We start from the raw sequence: 17434 nt of genomic DNA, 5'->3' as shown, positions 1-17434 counted from the left end.
CTTTCAGATGGTCCAGCCCATGACTTTGACCTTCTGCGTGGTCTGGCGTTCCCTGGGGAACCGTTCAGCTCATGAGGTCTGATTTCACACTTCCAGGATGCCTTGGCTCTCTTAACAATGACAGGGAGACAAAGCCCTTTAGAGCGGGCCGCATGGGGACTTGTTTAAATTGGAAACTAGAGAGGAGTCAAGGAACAAGGTTACAGGCTACAGAATAGTGCTTTTAATAAAGAGCTCACAGCTCTGGTTCAGCTCAAAGAGAGCTACCTCTGTACAATTAATTGAGACATTTATCTGGAGCATCTTAGGCCTCTACTTTCTCACAGAATTATGTGATAAATATCAGCTAAGAGGCAAATGAGATGTGCATGAAATGAATTTTTAACACTTTGATTGCTGTGTCTCCAGTCTTCATTAGAAGTAAATTTACTTGTATTTTTGACCTTATTATTAATCAATTGTCTGAGAGGCTTTTTTTTTTTTGGTTACCATGATTTCAGAACCTGATATATCAGAAAGATTTTACTGAAGAGTGATACTTGGTGATATTTCAGTTTACAGTGAAAAGCTTTTCAGGCGTCTCCTCCTCTGAAGAACAGAAACTAAGCATAAAAAATGAAGAATATTTTTTTTCCTTCTTTTTCAGTTTTATATATGAAAATCTGACCCTCTTCTAAGAAAATTCCATGTTAAAATTTTGATTAAACTACTTGAAATGAGGATGAAGATACCAAGGTGGCTAAATGCGCAGAATGTAAATGAGTTTTCTAAAATCTGTTTTACTAAAATGTCCTCATACCACATGTGCAAAAATAGCCTTTGAAATTGTTCTTCAAATGCTAGGAAATGTCAGAGTAATGTACACAAATGTTAAATTCACTAAGGTATGGAAGCCCATGCATGTAAAATTGAAGGAATAAATTCAGAGGCCCTTTGGAAATATGGTTCCAGAAGTAATTTGCTCTGTCAATTAGTGCAACTAGATTTCAATATACACTTGAATTATCTTCATGAAGTACTGAAATCTACTAGATGGGCAGTGTTCTCTGATAGATAAAATCTTACCTGCTGCTATTTCATAGGTCGTCTCAAGACATCAGTCCAATATCGTGTACTGTAAAGTGACTTGTTTTTTAAGAAAGTAGCAGGCTTAGGATACTAGTGGCAAAATTAGGACTTAAAAGAGATTCTTGGTTAATCACAGCATTTAGAATTAAATATGCAGTGAAATGATGACTCGTGGTTGTTAACATTTTTCATTTTTTTTCTCTAAATATTTTGTGGGAATGAGTTTGACACAACTGTGATGCTAACTGAACGACACATGGTGAGATATCTTACACACTCATGATATGGGTCCATTGCAACATGTTTGCAGCAGCCCCATTAAAGAGGAATTATCATTTCTATTTTAAAGATGGGAAAAAACAGGGAAGGTTAACTGGCTCAGCTAAGGCCAACAGAGTGAGTCCTTGTCAAAGCTGGTATTTGGCTGGGGTCCTGTACTTAATCCATTAGATAAGGCAGCTTCTCATGCTATTAGCCATTCCTCCTCCTGGCCAAAGGTCAGAGTGACTGCTCTGTTCCAAGCAGCTGGCTGGCAGGGAGCTTGGAACAACATTAGTGACATTAGCCTCTGCATGAGTGGCACTGCCCCCCAGAGTCATGAACTGACTGTCTTGTCTTCGCCCAAAATAAAGGCCCTTTTTTGGCTGTGGAGACTCAGATCCATAATGGACAGGCATCACCAGCGGTAGGGGAGAACCATGAGAGCCTATGAAATATTCAAACAATATTTCAGCTTTCATAACCACATTAAACTTGGTTGAACTTTATGAAGTCATGGTTTGTGAAGTTGACTTCTAAGAAATGGAGTTGACATCTCTTATTAAATTTTTAATCTATCAAAACCAATTTCAGTAATCTTTGGAATTCTAGTTCAGTTTTGATAATGTAATTTTAACAGTGCAAAAATTCATCTAATAGTGCAGAATAAATTTCAGTGACTTGTTTAAAATCATTTTGTGGTCTAGCTAGTGCTGGAGTTGACTTTCTATCAGTTTACGTAACTTTAAGGGCTGGTCAGTGGCAGGTAAATGCTAGATGCCTATCTATATTTAGTGTGCAACGTATTTCCTTTAGTTGAAAAAACTCTTAAAGAAACAAAACCAGCAAATTATTTGTGTCTTTGGACGTGTAATGACACAATGCATGTTTTCTATAGCCATGGTAGAAGTATCTCCATAGGGCTTACAGGGAGCTAACCCCGTGCTCTCTGCCATTTCTTGCAAGTTAATCTTTTGAAGTACAATAAGTTTTCCAGGGGACAGGTAGGTCTGCCATATGCTTCTTGGCTTGCATCTACTCTGAAAAGCAATTGCATCAATGGTAGTTTCTTTTAAGACTCCATGGCAGCACTGATTAAGAAAGAACGAGTTGTTCTGCAGTGACTGATGGTCTTTCTGATTTTTTTATTTTCTTTCCTGGGCTGGATTTTCAAAGACTGGAAACAGAAAAGCATGACTGTATGCAGGTGGGTTTTCTCTCTCTAAAACAGGGAATCATCAAACTGCATAAAATACAATGCTCCCATATGTTTGTTTACTAAACTCTCCTCTTTTTTTACGATATTAATCAAATAATACACAATGACACACAGTTTTCAGGAGAAAAATGTTTAATAGAATTTTATAATAGAAGGACACCACAGTTTAAATGGTACTAAACATTGCAAGCAAGAAATGTAACTTTAAGCTTTGATAGCTTTTCATCAAGGAAAACTCAGCTTTGTGTGCAAGTGGAGCTAGAAAAGGAGTCCAAAAGTGCAATTATGTTGAAGTCCCTGTTTGGAAGAATTGCTCTGCCCCAAAATGAATTTTTGCTGGGAAAATAGTCTGCCAAGAACCAAAATTTTTATTGGACAATTTCCCCCCCAGGGACCACTGGAGGACATATCTCTTTAACTTGCCCAGAGATATGAATTATATTGTATTGCAGTTTGACAGCTCTAATATTGACAAAAGATACTTTCATCTGAATTGTTCACATGCCACTCAATCTCTTGTGAAAAAGCAGTACTTTTGGACTTGAATTTGAGGTGACACCCAATGTTTTGTGCTTTAGCTCCCTGTTGGACTGGACAGATTACAGCTCACCTCCAGCCTGGAAGTGGGCTGCAGTGGCCTCTGTCTGATAACTGGTCCACCCACCCTCAAACATAGTTCACAAGGGCACACGAGCCACGTAGCCTCTTTGATACCTGCTGCTGAGTTCCAGCATAGTGAGCCAGCTCACTTACAAATGCGGAAGTCCTGTGGCCTTCAAACTGATGGAAACAGCCTTTCTTAAATGTTTTCAAAAGAAAAGCATGGCCAAAACATTAGACAATGTGATGCTGTAGCTACTTGAGAGGAAAATTCGAAATCCGAAATTGTGTGATGGTTAAGATTTTGCTGTTTTGATTTTCTAAATATTTTGAGAAGCAACTAAAAATTGTCACTATTCAGGTCTCTCTTCTATGATGAAAAAGTGTATTTTATATACCTGTAGAAGAAAAAAGTTCCTCCAGTGGCCAACCTTCTGAGATCCAGATAATGAATCTGAGCTCTGAACTGGCTTTGATTCTTTTGTGACAGAATTTCTGGCTGTGGGGGACTTTGAGTTTTGAAGCAAATAACAAATAAGACCTCTCTAGTTCCTGGTTAGCCTCACTTGCATCTCAACCGCTGTTGTTCAGCTGGTTTCACTTGATGGGTTTACAGTTCATCCAGAGGCATGCAGTAGTTAAGAGAAATAAGATGAAAAGTAAAAAAAGTATCATGTTAATTAATGTATGTATAGTGTGCAGTGTGAGGGACACAGTGCTGACGGAAGTGAAACTTTTTACTTAGATCTAAGTAAAGCAATCTCAGTTTGTGCTCTGGTTTTACCAACTGTCTAAAGATTAAATGCAGTACAGCATAGCATAAACCAGGGTATCTGTCAAACTAGCTGCAGCGTGTGGTGTGATGAAAAAAACAGGAAGCTTCTAAGGATAAGTAGTTCCTTGATCTTTTTCAGTAGTAGCTGAAATTACCACTTAATTTTTTTCTGTGGTAGTTTACATTACAAAGTAGAATTCCTCTAGGGTACATTCTTAAATAATCCAGCTCTGTAGCGGGTAAAGGGTTAAAAAAAAGTGTGAGGGAGGCCAGTCCAAAGAGAAGCTGCCCTCCATTCCATATTATTTTGTATACTATGTAAATTAGTCCTTTATTTCTGTCATTTCAGGAGCTCTTAGTCCTGTATAAGTAGAGTCCAAAAAGCATGAGACATTACAGCAACAGAACAGATTAATGAGATTTGTTTTAGTTCTTACTGAGGTTTACTGCAGGTCTGATTTCAGAAAATTGGAAGGTGAAGTTCACTGGGTTTTATTAACTGCTTGTATCACGAATTCCTTGAAACAGTGCTGGGCATAATAATGATTAATCCTAGAGAGGTCATGGGATTACTCAAAATTGTAAGTGCTCTTTTCAGTGCTGCTTTTAATGTGTGAGGTAGAGCAGGTGGTGGTAGTCTCTCCTTGCACAGCACTGAGCACATTTAGGGCCATATTCAGAAAAAAATTGTGAATGTCCTTCTAATCAATAGCGTTGAGTACCTCTGAAGTCACTGGAACAGTAGTTGCTGGAGAGCTAGGAAGGGCATGAAGCAGGGAGCTAGGCAGAAGACCCTCATTAGGCACAGCGATACAGGTAGAATTTGTTGACATAGGACAGGTGACATATGGTGATATGTGACAATTGTGATTTAGTCTGTAGTGAAAGGCATACTTGTGATGATGACATAATTTAGAATTATGTGATTGAGTTTAGGCAGCACAAGTCTAATCACAGGAGTTTTAACATACTTTTAGACTTGCTAGATGTGCTAAACAACACATAGTTTTCTGAATGCATGTGGTTCTTTTATATAAAAATAAGGAAAACTATTTATCTATTGATAATTTTTGAAACTGCTAGTTGCATTAACAAGACAAAAGTTATCTGTCTTGGTTAGAATATGTGTTGTACTTAAAGTCCTGATTTTGAATAGTACCGTGATGAGTATATGTTGTAAGTTCCCAGATTCTCCTTGGTCCTGCTAGAGACCAAAGAGACCTAAGGATGATGTCTTTTAATGTTTTAGTGCTCTCTTAAGTCTTTCATTGGGAATGATCCCATAATTTTGAAAACTCCTGCAATGCGGCAAGTTTCCATGGCTGTCAGTGAGAGTTAAGATTGCAGTTATCCTTTATAATAATGAGAACTTTAAAGATGACAGATGGATATGAGTTTCACCAAGTACTTGTACATTTCTCTGGCTTTGTCTTTCTGGATCATGTTCACTTATTTGGGTTGGTTTCCAAATAACGTTTGCGCATACCATATGTCAGTGAAGTGTGTTGCTTTTCAGATACCCAGCTTGGTTGTGATGAGTGTTTTAGCATACTGAAGAAGTGCCCATAGGCGATGGTGAAGGGCTTTGCAGATGAAAATTTCATAGCTTCCTTGTATGGCAAAAACAGTATTCTGTTTCAGAGATGCTCACAACCGGAAAACTTCTACTTGTCAACCATGATATTTGGGCGTTCCCTCTTTCACTTTCACAGTATTTCTTTCTGTCAAATTTGCTCTCAAACTGTTTTCAAGTTACAGGGGGGAGGTGACATTGAATGTTGCATGTGAGAGGGGGATTTTTTTTTCATTTCTGAAAATCATTTGTCTTTGTTTTGATTGGGGACCTCTGTGATTAATATCCATATAAATCTAAAAGGAGAATAATTGAAAAAGTGCATGTCAATGAATGCGGAAAATAAATGAATGTAGTAAATACTTTCTGTTTATTTAGAATCATAGAATAGTTAGGGTTGGAAAGGACCTTAAGATCATTCAGTTTCAACCCCCCACCAAGGGCAGGGGCATCTCACACTAAACCATGTCAGCGAAGGCTTCGTCCAACCTCGCCTTGAGCACCGCCAGGGATGGAGCATTCACAACTTCCCTGGGCAACCCATTCCAGTGCCTCACCACCCTAACAGCAAAGAATTTCTTCCTTATATCCGATCTAAACTTCCCCTCTTTAAGTTTGAACCCGTTACTCCTGTTCTATCACTACAGCCGCTGATGAATAGTCCATCCCCAGCATCCCTATCGCCCTCCTTCAGATACTGGAAGGCTGCTGTGAGGTCTCCAAGCAGCTTCTCTTCTCCAGGCTGAACAGCCCCAACTTTCTCAGCCTGTCTCCATACAGGAGGTGCTCCAGTCCCCTGATCATCCTCGTGGCCCTCCTCTGGACTTGTTCCAACAGTTCCATGTCCTTTTTATGTTGAGGACTGCCGAACTGCACACAATACTCCAAGTGAGGTCTCACAAGAGCAGAGTAGAAGGGCAGGATCACCTCCTTCGACCCGCTGGTCACTCTCCTTTTGATGCAGCCCAGGATACGGTTGGCTCTCTGGGCTGCAAGCACACACTGCAGCCTTCTCATGTTCATTTTCTCATCGATCAACACTCCCAAGTCGTTCTCTGCAGGGCTGCTCTGAATCTCTTCTTTGCCCAACCTGTAGCTGTGCCTGGGATTGCTCTGACCCAGGTGTAGAACCTTGCACTTGTCATGGTTAAACTAACTAATTTGTAGGTGTCCTTAAGACATTGCAGTTCATTTTCCTGTGTCTGCATACAATTAATAGGCAGATATAACATTGTAACATCATAAGCAAATATGATTGATGATACTTTAAAAAAGGACATAAAGTAGTATTACCTAGCTTGCCTGCTCTATCACTTCTGCCCAGTTATTTTAACTGAGTCTTTCTTTTTCAAATACTGAAACCTAAAGAACTTAAATAAATACAATTTTTTAAAGTTTCCTGCTACCTTTTAGGCCTATGAAGTAGGAGAACATTGAGATGTGTGATGCATCCATCTCTGCTGAGTAATAATTGATCACTTTTCAAGTTTAATGGGAAAGATTCAGCAGTTTATTGGTTTCTAGAGAAGGTAAACATCAACTCTAACCATAATATTCAATATTTTTAAAACAATTATTCTTTATCGTTAAAGTAAATAATATACAAATTAACCTCTGATGTAGTCTGAATCAACATTGCAGTTTGGGAGATGTGACCCCTGGACGGCTTTGTCTAAATATTGATTTCATTGTCATTTGTATAAGGTACGAAGCGAATTACATGCGTTCCTAATATCATTAATGTAGTCCCATTGAGCTATTCAATTTATGGCTTCTTACAATGCATGACAAAATATTACAGAGTTGTTGAAGGCAACAAATTGCACAACAAATTTTGAAATGCAATTGGTTAGTGTGCCAGATTTGATTGTGGAAGATCAGTGTCAACACTCAATAACTTTCAAACACTTTCCTGTCCAACGAAAGTCCAGAGACAAGAACGAGCCACTCTGGAGTATCTAACTCAGTTGTTAATTTCCATCTGACCAAGTTCCCATGGGTTCTGGGAGCAGCAATTTATCCTACAGCTTTCAACTTACGTGTTTGTAGCCTTACATGAAAATAATCATACACTTGTTTTCTGTGCAAAGGGAAAAGGTTGCTCTCTTCAATTACTGGAGAAAATCAAAATAGATAAGGGGGATAGCCCCTCTCTGTCTTGAGCAGCATTTACAGTGGTTGTCACTACTGTCATAATTTGAAATATGAGTTAAATAATTTACTCCACACTGTGATTTCTTCTCTTTATTGCCTCTCTATTGTAACGGTCATCTCACTCATGATTCTGTAACTGCTACTTCCCTCATAGCTGTTTCTCAGATCTTCTTCACAACACCTTCTTCCCCTTCCAGAAGACTTCAGGGTTGCCCTGAAACTCTGGAGATATTTATTTTCCCTTCTTTTGCTTCCTCCCTCTGCAGAGAGCTCCTTTTTTACACCAGCTATCTGTTTTCAAATATGAGATTCAGGCATCTACTTTCCTTCTTCTCCAAACCTTGGCCTCATGGATATCTAGGAAAAAGCTTAGCATAAGTTTCATGGCTTCCTCCAAAACTCTCAGTGGGGATGACTTTTCTTGCTCTTTGCTTGGTATCAGCACTACTCACCTGCAGTCATTGGCTATAAGCTGCTTATTTCACATTTGGGGCACACACAGACACATGCATGCTATCCCGTTCTTTTTTTTTATTACATTGAAAAAAATAAAAATCAATTTCCATATCCAATCTAGGATACCGCTTCCATTACCTATATATTATATTTTCAAAGCAGCATCTTCATACTTTCTCCTGTGGTGGCTTTCGTGCTGAGGGACCTTCTTGTAAATATATGCAAAGCTACCTTGTCGTGCTTTTAATGTATACAAAAATCTCAACCACTTTTGAGCTTCTACTGTGCTGAGACTACAACCTATCATTCCAGCTGGTATTGTCTCATTGTTTAATTGTACTTGCCCACTTTCTCTGGTGTTTGGCTTTTATCTGAGACTGTCTTTAAGGCTTTTTGATTTTGGTTAAAGGATTTGTTCAAATGGAACATGTAGGGCATAGTAATCATTGTATAAGTATTGTAGGTGCTATGTTATTACAAATAATGTGGAATAATACATTTCTACGTATCAAAATGCTCTAATTACGTTTTCATGACAGACAATGTAGAATTGGCACCATTAAAGTAAAGTTCTCTTAGCTGTCTCAGAAGGGTGCTTAGCACCTTTTAGGTACATACTGGGTTTTCATCAGAAAGTCTGTATGGGGATAATTTTCTGGTGGGTTTTTTTTTTTTTAGGACAAAAAGGATGTTCTTTCAGTGAGGAATGTTAATAGAATACAGAGGTGAACAGCCTGTTATAGTCATCTTGAGCATAATGCAGACCATGGCTTTTCCCTGAATTAATTCCTGTAAAAATTACAGTGCAGCTTAGGAAAAAAACTTAAAATGAAAAAATGAAATAAAATAAAAAAGACAACCAAACAAACAAACAAAACAAAATGAAACAAAACAAAAACCCTCAACAACAAAATCAACAAAACACCCCATAGCTTATGTTTTCTAAACCTTGCTCGTGGTGTTTTTCTTAGTTGATATATTTTGTTCCAAACTTTCTCTTACAGGTAAAAGTGACCCATTTTGTGTAGTTGAATTGAACAATGATAGACTGCTGACACATACCATCTACAAGAACCTCAATCCAGAATGGAACAAAATCTTCACATTGTAGGTGTTTGGATTTTGTGAGTGCTTTGTGGGGGGATGAGGTGTTTTCAATTGAATATATGTTTGAGTCAAAAACAACTACTGCTGATTCTAAAGAAAGCAAGCAGTGACATACTGGTATTTCCAAACTAACCAGCTGAATAATTTTTTTGAGGATTAAGAACATGAACAAAAATAAAGAAGAGCTACTATTTTAAAGGTAAAAAAAGCAAGGTCTGTTTCTTGGAAACCAGGTGTGAGTAATGCTGAGCACTCCAGATTCCTGTCAGGTTTGGTGAAGTTTTCAAGGCCAAATACATCACACTGAGTTTGGCCCTGAAGTTTTGGGTGGGAAAAAAGGTACTGTGATTATGACCTTCATTAAAATGTGGTGTTAACTTTAATAAACATTAGGTAACTTCATAAAGAAATATTTATAAATATGTTCATACTTTCCTGAATTATGACCAGAAACTTTCCTTTTTTTTTTTTATTTTTTTTTATTTTTTTAATTTACCAACTGCATTTCTCACAATACCATGTAGCATCAAACCAGCACAATGCAGCTATCGGGTAAAATGCAGTCTTAAGCATTTAGTTTACTGGGACATGATATGGTTGTTTGGGGGTTTCTTGTTTTTTTTTTTTTGTTTGGTTGGTTTGTTGGATTGGGGTTTTTTTTAATCCTGTTTTTTGAAGCAAAAGGCTCTGGCAAAATAGAAAAAAGTCTTCCACAAACAAATGTTCCTTGTATCTGTCTTGCTGAGTTGCCTTTTTTCCCTGCCTCCTTTTCTCTCTCTGGCTGCAATGTGACACCAGTGAGTAGAAAACTGGTCAGTTGTAGGTTTCTCTGCTACTGAAATCAGCTCAGAATCCACTGCAAAGCCAGTATAAGCTTTGTGTAGTTACTTCACTTTATCATAAATGAAAAGGCTGTATTTTGCCCGTGATCTGAAACCTTGTTCTGATTTTAATTTTCTATCTCTCTTTTTTTTTTTAAATTTTACTATATTTATCATTCTTATTTTTGGCATCTGTAGCTTTTTTTGCCCTGCAGTGAGTTCTCAGTAATGAACTGGGAACAAAAGAAAAAAATCTCACAACAGTTGTACTTTTCATTAGCTTATTAACGTTGTCCTCACTTACATATCCACAAAACCACATTAAACTCTTCATTAATTTATTTTTAATTACCTACTAATAGAGCAAATAACTAATAAACCTCTTCTGCACAGACAGTATTCTCTGCATAAGAAATTGGCTGGGTTTGTAGGGACAAGAGACTAATCAAGTAGGAAAACTCAAAAGGCCTTCAAGAAGAGTTTTTACCTCTCTTCTGTGTATATTTGCATTGATAATTTCATTTATCCTCAGATTTGTTAATTAATTTTGGGCTAGCAATCCAGTTGCATCTGGAGGTGTAGATCTTACTGAAGTTAAACTGCTTTGCTTGAATTTGTAATTCCTGGATCAGCCATTTGATCAAAGAAGAGTTCTTTCACACAATTCTATGTTGTTTTTTTTCTCTGAATAATGAATGTGAATTTTTCACTTGAGAGTTTACAATGTACAATGACAATTTTTGTGCATGGTGGTGGAGTGTTTAATAACTTGCAGGGAAAAAGAGCAGTAGTAGCTGAAAAACGCATTTCATATTGCTTGCTCCCAATTTGTTGTAATGATCATTGTATATCTACAATTAAGCAAGGATTTCAGAATTAAAGAGCTTGTTGTCAGGGCTAAGGTATGCTCGTGTGGCTCGTGGTTATTTCTGTTGACATACCCATGGATTTCACAGTATTTGCAGTGAGAACTGCTGCAAGGATAGCAGTGTTAAAGGTTTTTAAAGGCTCTTGGTACTGCTGCTCACTGCTGTAAATCCCCACTGCTGCGCAGCGCTGGGCTGGCTGTCCTTGCAGCTCACACAGCAAAAACCCCAGGTAGGGGATTTAAAGCAACATCCTTCAGAAAACTTCAGCCCAGAAAGCCTCACAGAGAGCAAGCACAACCACTGCAGCCCTCAGAAAGCATTTTGATTATATGGAGGGATGCTTCATGTACTTAAGTTCTGTTCTCTGCCACGGCTTGGAAAAATAGATGGGTACATGTCTTTTGCTAACCTTTCACGCTTTTGTCCTTGGTACTCGCTCGTGTAGATGACTTCACTCTTCTGTGTCTGCTTCTCCCTTTGTAGCAATATTAAAGACATCCACTCCGTGCTTGAAGTGACAGTTTACGATGAAGACCGCGATCGCAGTGCTGACTTTCTAGGCAAAGTTGCTATACCATTGCTGTCTGTAAGTTCCATTCACCTGACATACCACTCCGAATTTTTCCTGCTGAAGTGAGGGGGGAGGAATTAAAAAAAAAAAAAAAAAAGAAAAAAAAAAGAAAAAAGAAAGAAAAAAATGCAGCTTCATGTCTGTCATTTCTCAACCAAGGTCTGTAATAAGAACACTAAAATTTTAACATACTCAATTCACGGCCATGTTGAATCCCATGATAGTTAATTTTTCCTGACAGACTCGGTGCTGGTAATGAACAGGTACTTGTCAGACTTGCCACAGTTGTTTTGGGTTCTCTGTCAGTTTCAGCAGCTGAGGGTCAGGGGTCGCCGGGGGGGTGTATTCAGCAGAGACCGCGAGACAGACGGCTGTCATGTCCTTTTCCTGCAGATTCAAAATGGTGAACAGAAAGCCTACGTCTTGAAAAACAAGCAGCTGACAGGGCCAACAAAGGGGGTCATCTATCTTGAAATAGATGTGATTTTTAATGCTGTAAGTCTTAACTTTGGCTTTTTTGTACTGCTAAAGAGTTCAGTTTCATGAAAGCTTTTGTTCCTGATTTGTAGAGAATTTCTGTCATTCCTCATTTTCTCTAAACCTTGATGTATACTACAGAATACTCTTCCGCCACTGCCTGGCACACCCACTCTTTTTGTTGCTGCTGCTGCTGATGTTGCTGTGAGCTTATGGAGCGGCAGCCCATGCCTCTGTGCACTTACATGTCGCTTACAGGCTTGGCAGCCATGACTTTGAAACTTGGTGGGTTTTGCAAATTGAAGCATGTGTTACTAATAAGGAGCGGGTGAGCTTGAAAAACTGACACACATTTTAATGTGTAGGTGAAAGCCAGCATACGAACCTTAATGCCCAAAGAAGTGAAGTACATTGAAGAGGAAAACAGACTGTCTAAACAGGTAAAGAGCAAGAAAACACTAATCCTTTCTGAAAGCCTTAATATCAAGTGTGCACATCCAAATATCTGGTATCATACTGCTGAGGGTAAAGAATAACATTTTCATTACCTGTTTACAAAAGAATATGATAGGCTGGAAAAGGCAGAAACAAAATACATGGGTTTATTGTGTCTCCTCTATAAATTAAAGCTTAATTTCCATGAAATACCTGAATAAGAACACAGTTGAAACCATCAGGTTCCACACATATCAGATTATAGCACAGGTGCATGTAAACTAAGTCTTGCATAAATTTTTGCTGTTAACCTTGACCCAAAAGATCTTCATTTGTTGCAGGGTAGAGAGCCTTTCAGCATTCTTTTAGCCAATTTTTAAATAAGTTAGTTGAGTAAGGCTTGAATCAATGGTGAAAGCAGACTAAAAGTCTTTATTACTTTGAAGAGTCCTGTGGGTAGGAAATCACAGAATGGGCAGAAATCACGTCTGCACCTTTTTTTCTTTTTTTTTTCCCTGTGTATTTTTGCTACACACAGTTCTAATGTTTTGGTAACATATATTTAACACATCTTTTTCTCTACTTGAACTACTTTTGAATAAGGTTTATATGTTCCACAAATGATGCATTTTATATGAAGAGAACTGAGCTTTTCATTGGGCTTTGGGAGTGAGATTCTTGTTGTTTGCAGTGAAAAAGGCAAAGGTCTCAGAACTGTTTTTTATTTTGCTGAAACCTAGTAGACTTGAGCGCAATTTAAATTATCTGCTGGATTATTTTACGTGATTTATGTATTTTATTTATATTTATTATGCATTTCATTAAAGAAGATTTCAAGAGGAAAAATATTTCTTTCATTAGTGTTGTGAGTAATGCAGTTACTAAAGCTGCATTTTGTACTGTTTGTTCCGGCAAAGAAGCAGCAAGACCTCTTATTCAAGACTCATTCTTCTCCCCATTTTCATAACAGAAAATGGCATTGTGATTTTTGCAGATGGCAGGAAGAATAAGCTTTAGATACCTACTTCCAGTTGATTGGGATTTTTTGATTAACTTGAATGGGATACCCCACCACAATACCACTTCGGGTGAGGGTGAAAAAAAAAAAAAAAAAGAATCTTTATGTATAACTGATGTGGTTGTATTTTAAAGCATCCACATTTTCCAAGGGTGAGCATGTCTTACATAACTAGCATTTTCTGTGCTATTCACTACACAAATCATTCCCTGGTTTGTTCACTTTTTTTTTTTTTTTGTCAAGTGTAATGCAATTTTAGATGATTTAAGTGTATCTTCCTGAATTAAAACCTGCCATTGTTATGTCTCATCTTTATAGACTGAATGTATGTGAGTGAAGTTACTTTGATAGATACTTACAACCATGTGGCCAAAATTTTCATCACAGCAGACAAATTTGATAAAAATGAAGGAAAAATGAATGTAAAAGGTGCATGTGATCTTAATTAGATTAGAGCAGTAAGTCTACTCAGTTTCAAGTTAGTGTCCTGCAGCATCTTTTTATTCAAAAAGGCTAACATTTGCTGGAGTACCTGAGAATGGAGAAAGTCTTGCCTGCATAGTAAAATCTTAATATCAAAATAATTTATGAAGTTTTTAAAACTAAACAACAACTTGTCAGAATTTAATTCAACAAATATCAATTGACACAACTAACAAATTCTCCCTCTTACAAGACTCTCAGATTTTAAACTATCCTTCTCAGTTTGTGAGCTAGTGTTTTTTCTCATTCTTCACCCAAACTAAGAATGACAATATTATGTGTCAGCCTCTTTTGAAGCTTTTGGGTTTTGAAACATTTTCATTCCTTCATCTTTTCAATAGCTACTTTTAAGAAACTTTATCCGGATGAAGCGTTGCGTCATCGTGCTCATTAATGCCGCCTACTACATTAGCAGTTGCTTTGACTGGGATTCTCCCTCAAGAAGTCTCACTGCTTTTTTGGTATGATCTTCTTTACATTATTGTTAATGACCCTGGTGTATTTGTGTTCTAGACTGAGAAATAATACAGTGTTGACATGGTGGGGTGTTATTTATTTATTTGTTTTAAACTTTGCATGATGAAGATACCTCAAGTCATGTTTATTCACTTTTTTTTAAAATTTTTAAGTTTAAAATGTCACACAAACAAGATAGAAAGTTGGATTTTTTAAGATTTATAATTGTACTAATAGCAGATTGATAGAACTCAAAATACAGTCCATGAACTATGGATGACATTCTTGAGCTTCTCACACATTGCCTCCATTAAATTTTGTGTGGCCCCGTTGTATGTCACATATTTACTCTTAAGATTTGTTTTGTATATTTCATGGATTCTTTTACATATCAAGAATGTAAACTTAGTGTTATTTTACCCTCTGCATATCAATATATGTTATGCTTTTAACTTTTCTAGAAGTACAAAACTCTGGACCCAAACAGTCACTTCCTGTCTAAGATTAAGTGATCTTGGTTAAAAAATAACAGCAAACAAAAACCAAACAACAAAACAAAAATACCACCCCAAAATAGAACAAAACCAACTTTAAAATCATTAATGCAAACAAATTAGTATCTTGTAGTCATCAAGCTCTGATCATAGTAGTTTTCAGTGAATTCATTTTTAGTGATTTAAATGAAACTATTTCTCCATAACCATTAGCTTCACTAATATTAACCTTTATTTTTCTGTTAAATTTAAAAAATTCCAAGCCTCATTGCAGGTTAAAGTCTGTTTCCCAAATGAATATATTTTAACTTTCATAAATCATATGAACTACGAACAAGACCAAAGTCCCTGTTTTTTTATTTGGTTTTGCGTTTGTTTGTTTGTTTGTTTGTTTTTCTGTTTGTTTTTGCCAACAGTAAACATGTATGCATGGGCACAGTTTCTGGAATATCTAAATTTATTAAGTTGGCTTAATACTGACATTATGAGCCTCTTCACCATGAATATGAACATGGGTTTGGTGTTGCTTTGGATAATATAAAGGGAATCTGGTGACAGTGCTCCTAGGTTGGGTGCCTGAAGCTCAGATACCTCAAATCTGGAGAAAGCAAACCAGGCAGTGGAACTGGCTGTGCTGGAGCAGTAAAATGGCATACTTTGGTGTGTCACTAAATTTAGCTGATTTACAGGAAGTTTCTTTTAGGAGGACTCCGTTTGTACTGCAGGACTTGTTAAACTCCACTGTAGCCTGTCATCACCATAGAATGGTTTGGGCTGGAAGGAACTTTAAAGATCTTCTAGCTCCAACCCCCTGCTATGGTCAGGAACACCTTCCACTAGACCAGGTTGCTCAAAGCACCATCCAACCTGTGAAAGGATGGCAGCACACTGCCAGTCCTTGGTTGCAGTGTTCATCAGGAGTAGAAGAGATATGTCTGCTGTTGAAGCACTCAGGGGTTTTATACTTTTACTGATGTCTGTAGTAACTATAATACGTGCAAAATCCAAACAACTTGCTACTGTTTACTTTAGAAAAATTATAATTTCAGTTTAAAGTGATCAAAATTTCATAGGAAAATGCAGGTCTCTACTTAAAATTTAAATGTTCGTGTTGCTATTACTGTTCCTGTTAGTGAGTATGAATGTGTCTAAGTCGGATTTTAATATGGATATGGAAAACCCACTTCTTCTTTGTAGAAGAAAGAGAAGTAGAAAGACATCTTAGTCTTTGAGGCTAGTGAAATTCTTTCTTTCTCATGGTGCAGTCCTGTGGCCATAGAAAAAGTTGTGTTGCTGTCAAGTTATAATTGTTTCCAATCATAACAGAAATTTGGTGTCCTAATCACAGAATCACAGAATCATACAGAATATCAGGAATTGGAAGGGACCTCAAAAGATCATCTAGTCCAATCCCCCTGCCGGAGCAGGAACACCTAGATGAGGTTACACAGGAAGGTGTCCAGGCGAGTTTTGATTGTCTCCAGAGAAGGAGACTCCACAACCTCCCTGGGCAGCCTGTTCCAGTGTTCTGTTACCCTCACTGAGAAGAAGTTTCTTCTCAAATTTAAGTGGAACCTCTTGTATTCCAGTTTGAGCCCACTACCCCTTGTCTTACCATTGGTTGTCACCGAGAAGAGCCTGGCTCCATCGTCGTGACACTCCCCCTTTATATATTTATATACACTAATAAGGTCACCCCGCAGTCTCCTCTTCTCCAAACTATAGAGACCCAGCTCCCTCAGCCTTTCCTCATAAGGGAGATGCTCCACTCCCTTAATCATCTTAGTTGCCCTGCGCTGGACTCTCTCCAGCAGGTCCCTGTCCTTCTTGAACTGAGGGGCCCAGAACTGAACACAATATTCCAGATGCGGTCTCACCAGGGTAGAGTAGAGGGGAATAATAAGTAGTTGGAAATATGTAAACCACAAATTTGAGCAGGGAGAGCTGTAGTTAGCATATTGCGGTAGAAACTAGTTCCTGGTTTTATTTTTATATATATATTTATAATTTATAAATATATATATATTAAAAGCCTGCTCTTCTTATTTTCCTTTTAGGATTTGTTTTGCTATGTGGTGGTTGTGGTAGTTATGGATATATTACATCTACATCAGTGCTGAGACTTAACAGATGTGTTCCTGCTCTGCATCTAAAGTGCATCCTGTGCTTTTCAACCTCGTGTTATTCTCCCCAAAGATCAAAACATCCCTCTGTGGGGCAAAAATGGATAAGATTTTGCTAGGCAAGTCAAATCTGTGTGAACTTCTATCATGACCATAAGCTTTGGAATTTAGATAGTTTCTGAAGATTCAAAGCTACCGTAGGCCCTTAAAAAATCTTGAGAGTGGTCCACTTGCATGTGTGATGCTGAATTATGCTTGCATTAAGATTACACTTCAATTTAATAGAATCTGTTAAAAAAACCTGTACCTATACGTATCATTTTTATCTCTTCACTACTATACAAATTGTATCTCCTCTTGAAGTCATTTCCCAGAGGTTAGAGAATATCACAGTGAAATAACAGTGCCAGGAAGCAGATGAGAAATAGGCTGGTTTGGAGCATTCCAACTCTGTATTCAGACTAATAAATAATGTAC

The 17434-nt window shown here is 37.6% G+C and overlaps 1 protein-coding gene across 1 annotated transcript in view; it reads left to right on the top strand.

Annotated features, from left to right (window-relative positions):
* Nucleotides 1-17434, top strand: part of MCTP1 (multiple C2 and transmembrane domain containing 1) — a gene marked incomplete at its 3' end in the record, with an annotated part of 278893 nt that overhangs the window by 163265 nt on the left and 98194 nt on the right. Inside the window, 5 exon segments of the mRNA XM_080636973.1 lie at nt 9108-9210; nt 11384-11486; nt 11865-11966; nt 12314-12388; nt 14226-14345. Of these exon segments, the coding sequence (XP_080493099.1) occupies nt 9108-9210; nt 11384-11486; nt 11865-11966; nt 12314-12388; nt 14226-14345 (503 nt within the window).

This window comes from Psittacula echo (assembly GCF_963264785.1).
Source record: "Psittacula echo genome assembly, chromosome: Z".
Lineage (NCBI taxonomy): Eukaryota > Metazoa > Chordata > Aves > Psittaciformes > Psittacidae > Psittacula > Psittacula echo.
This window is presented reverse-complemented; position numbering and strand designations above follow the sequence as displayed.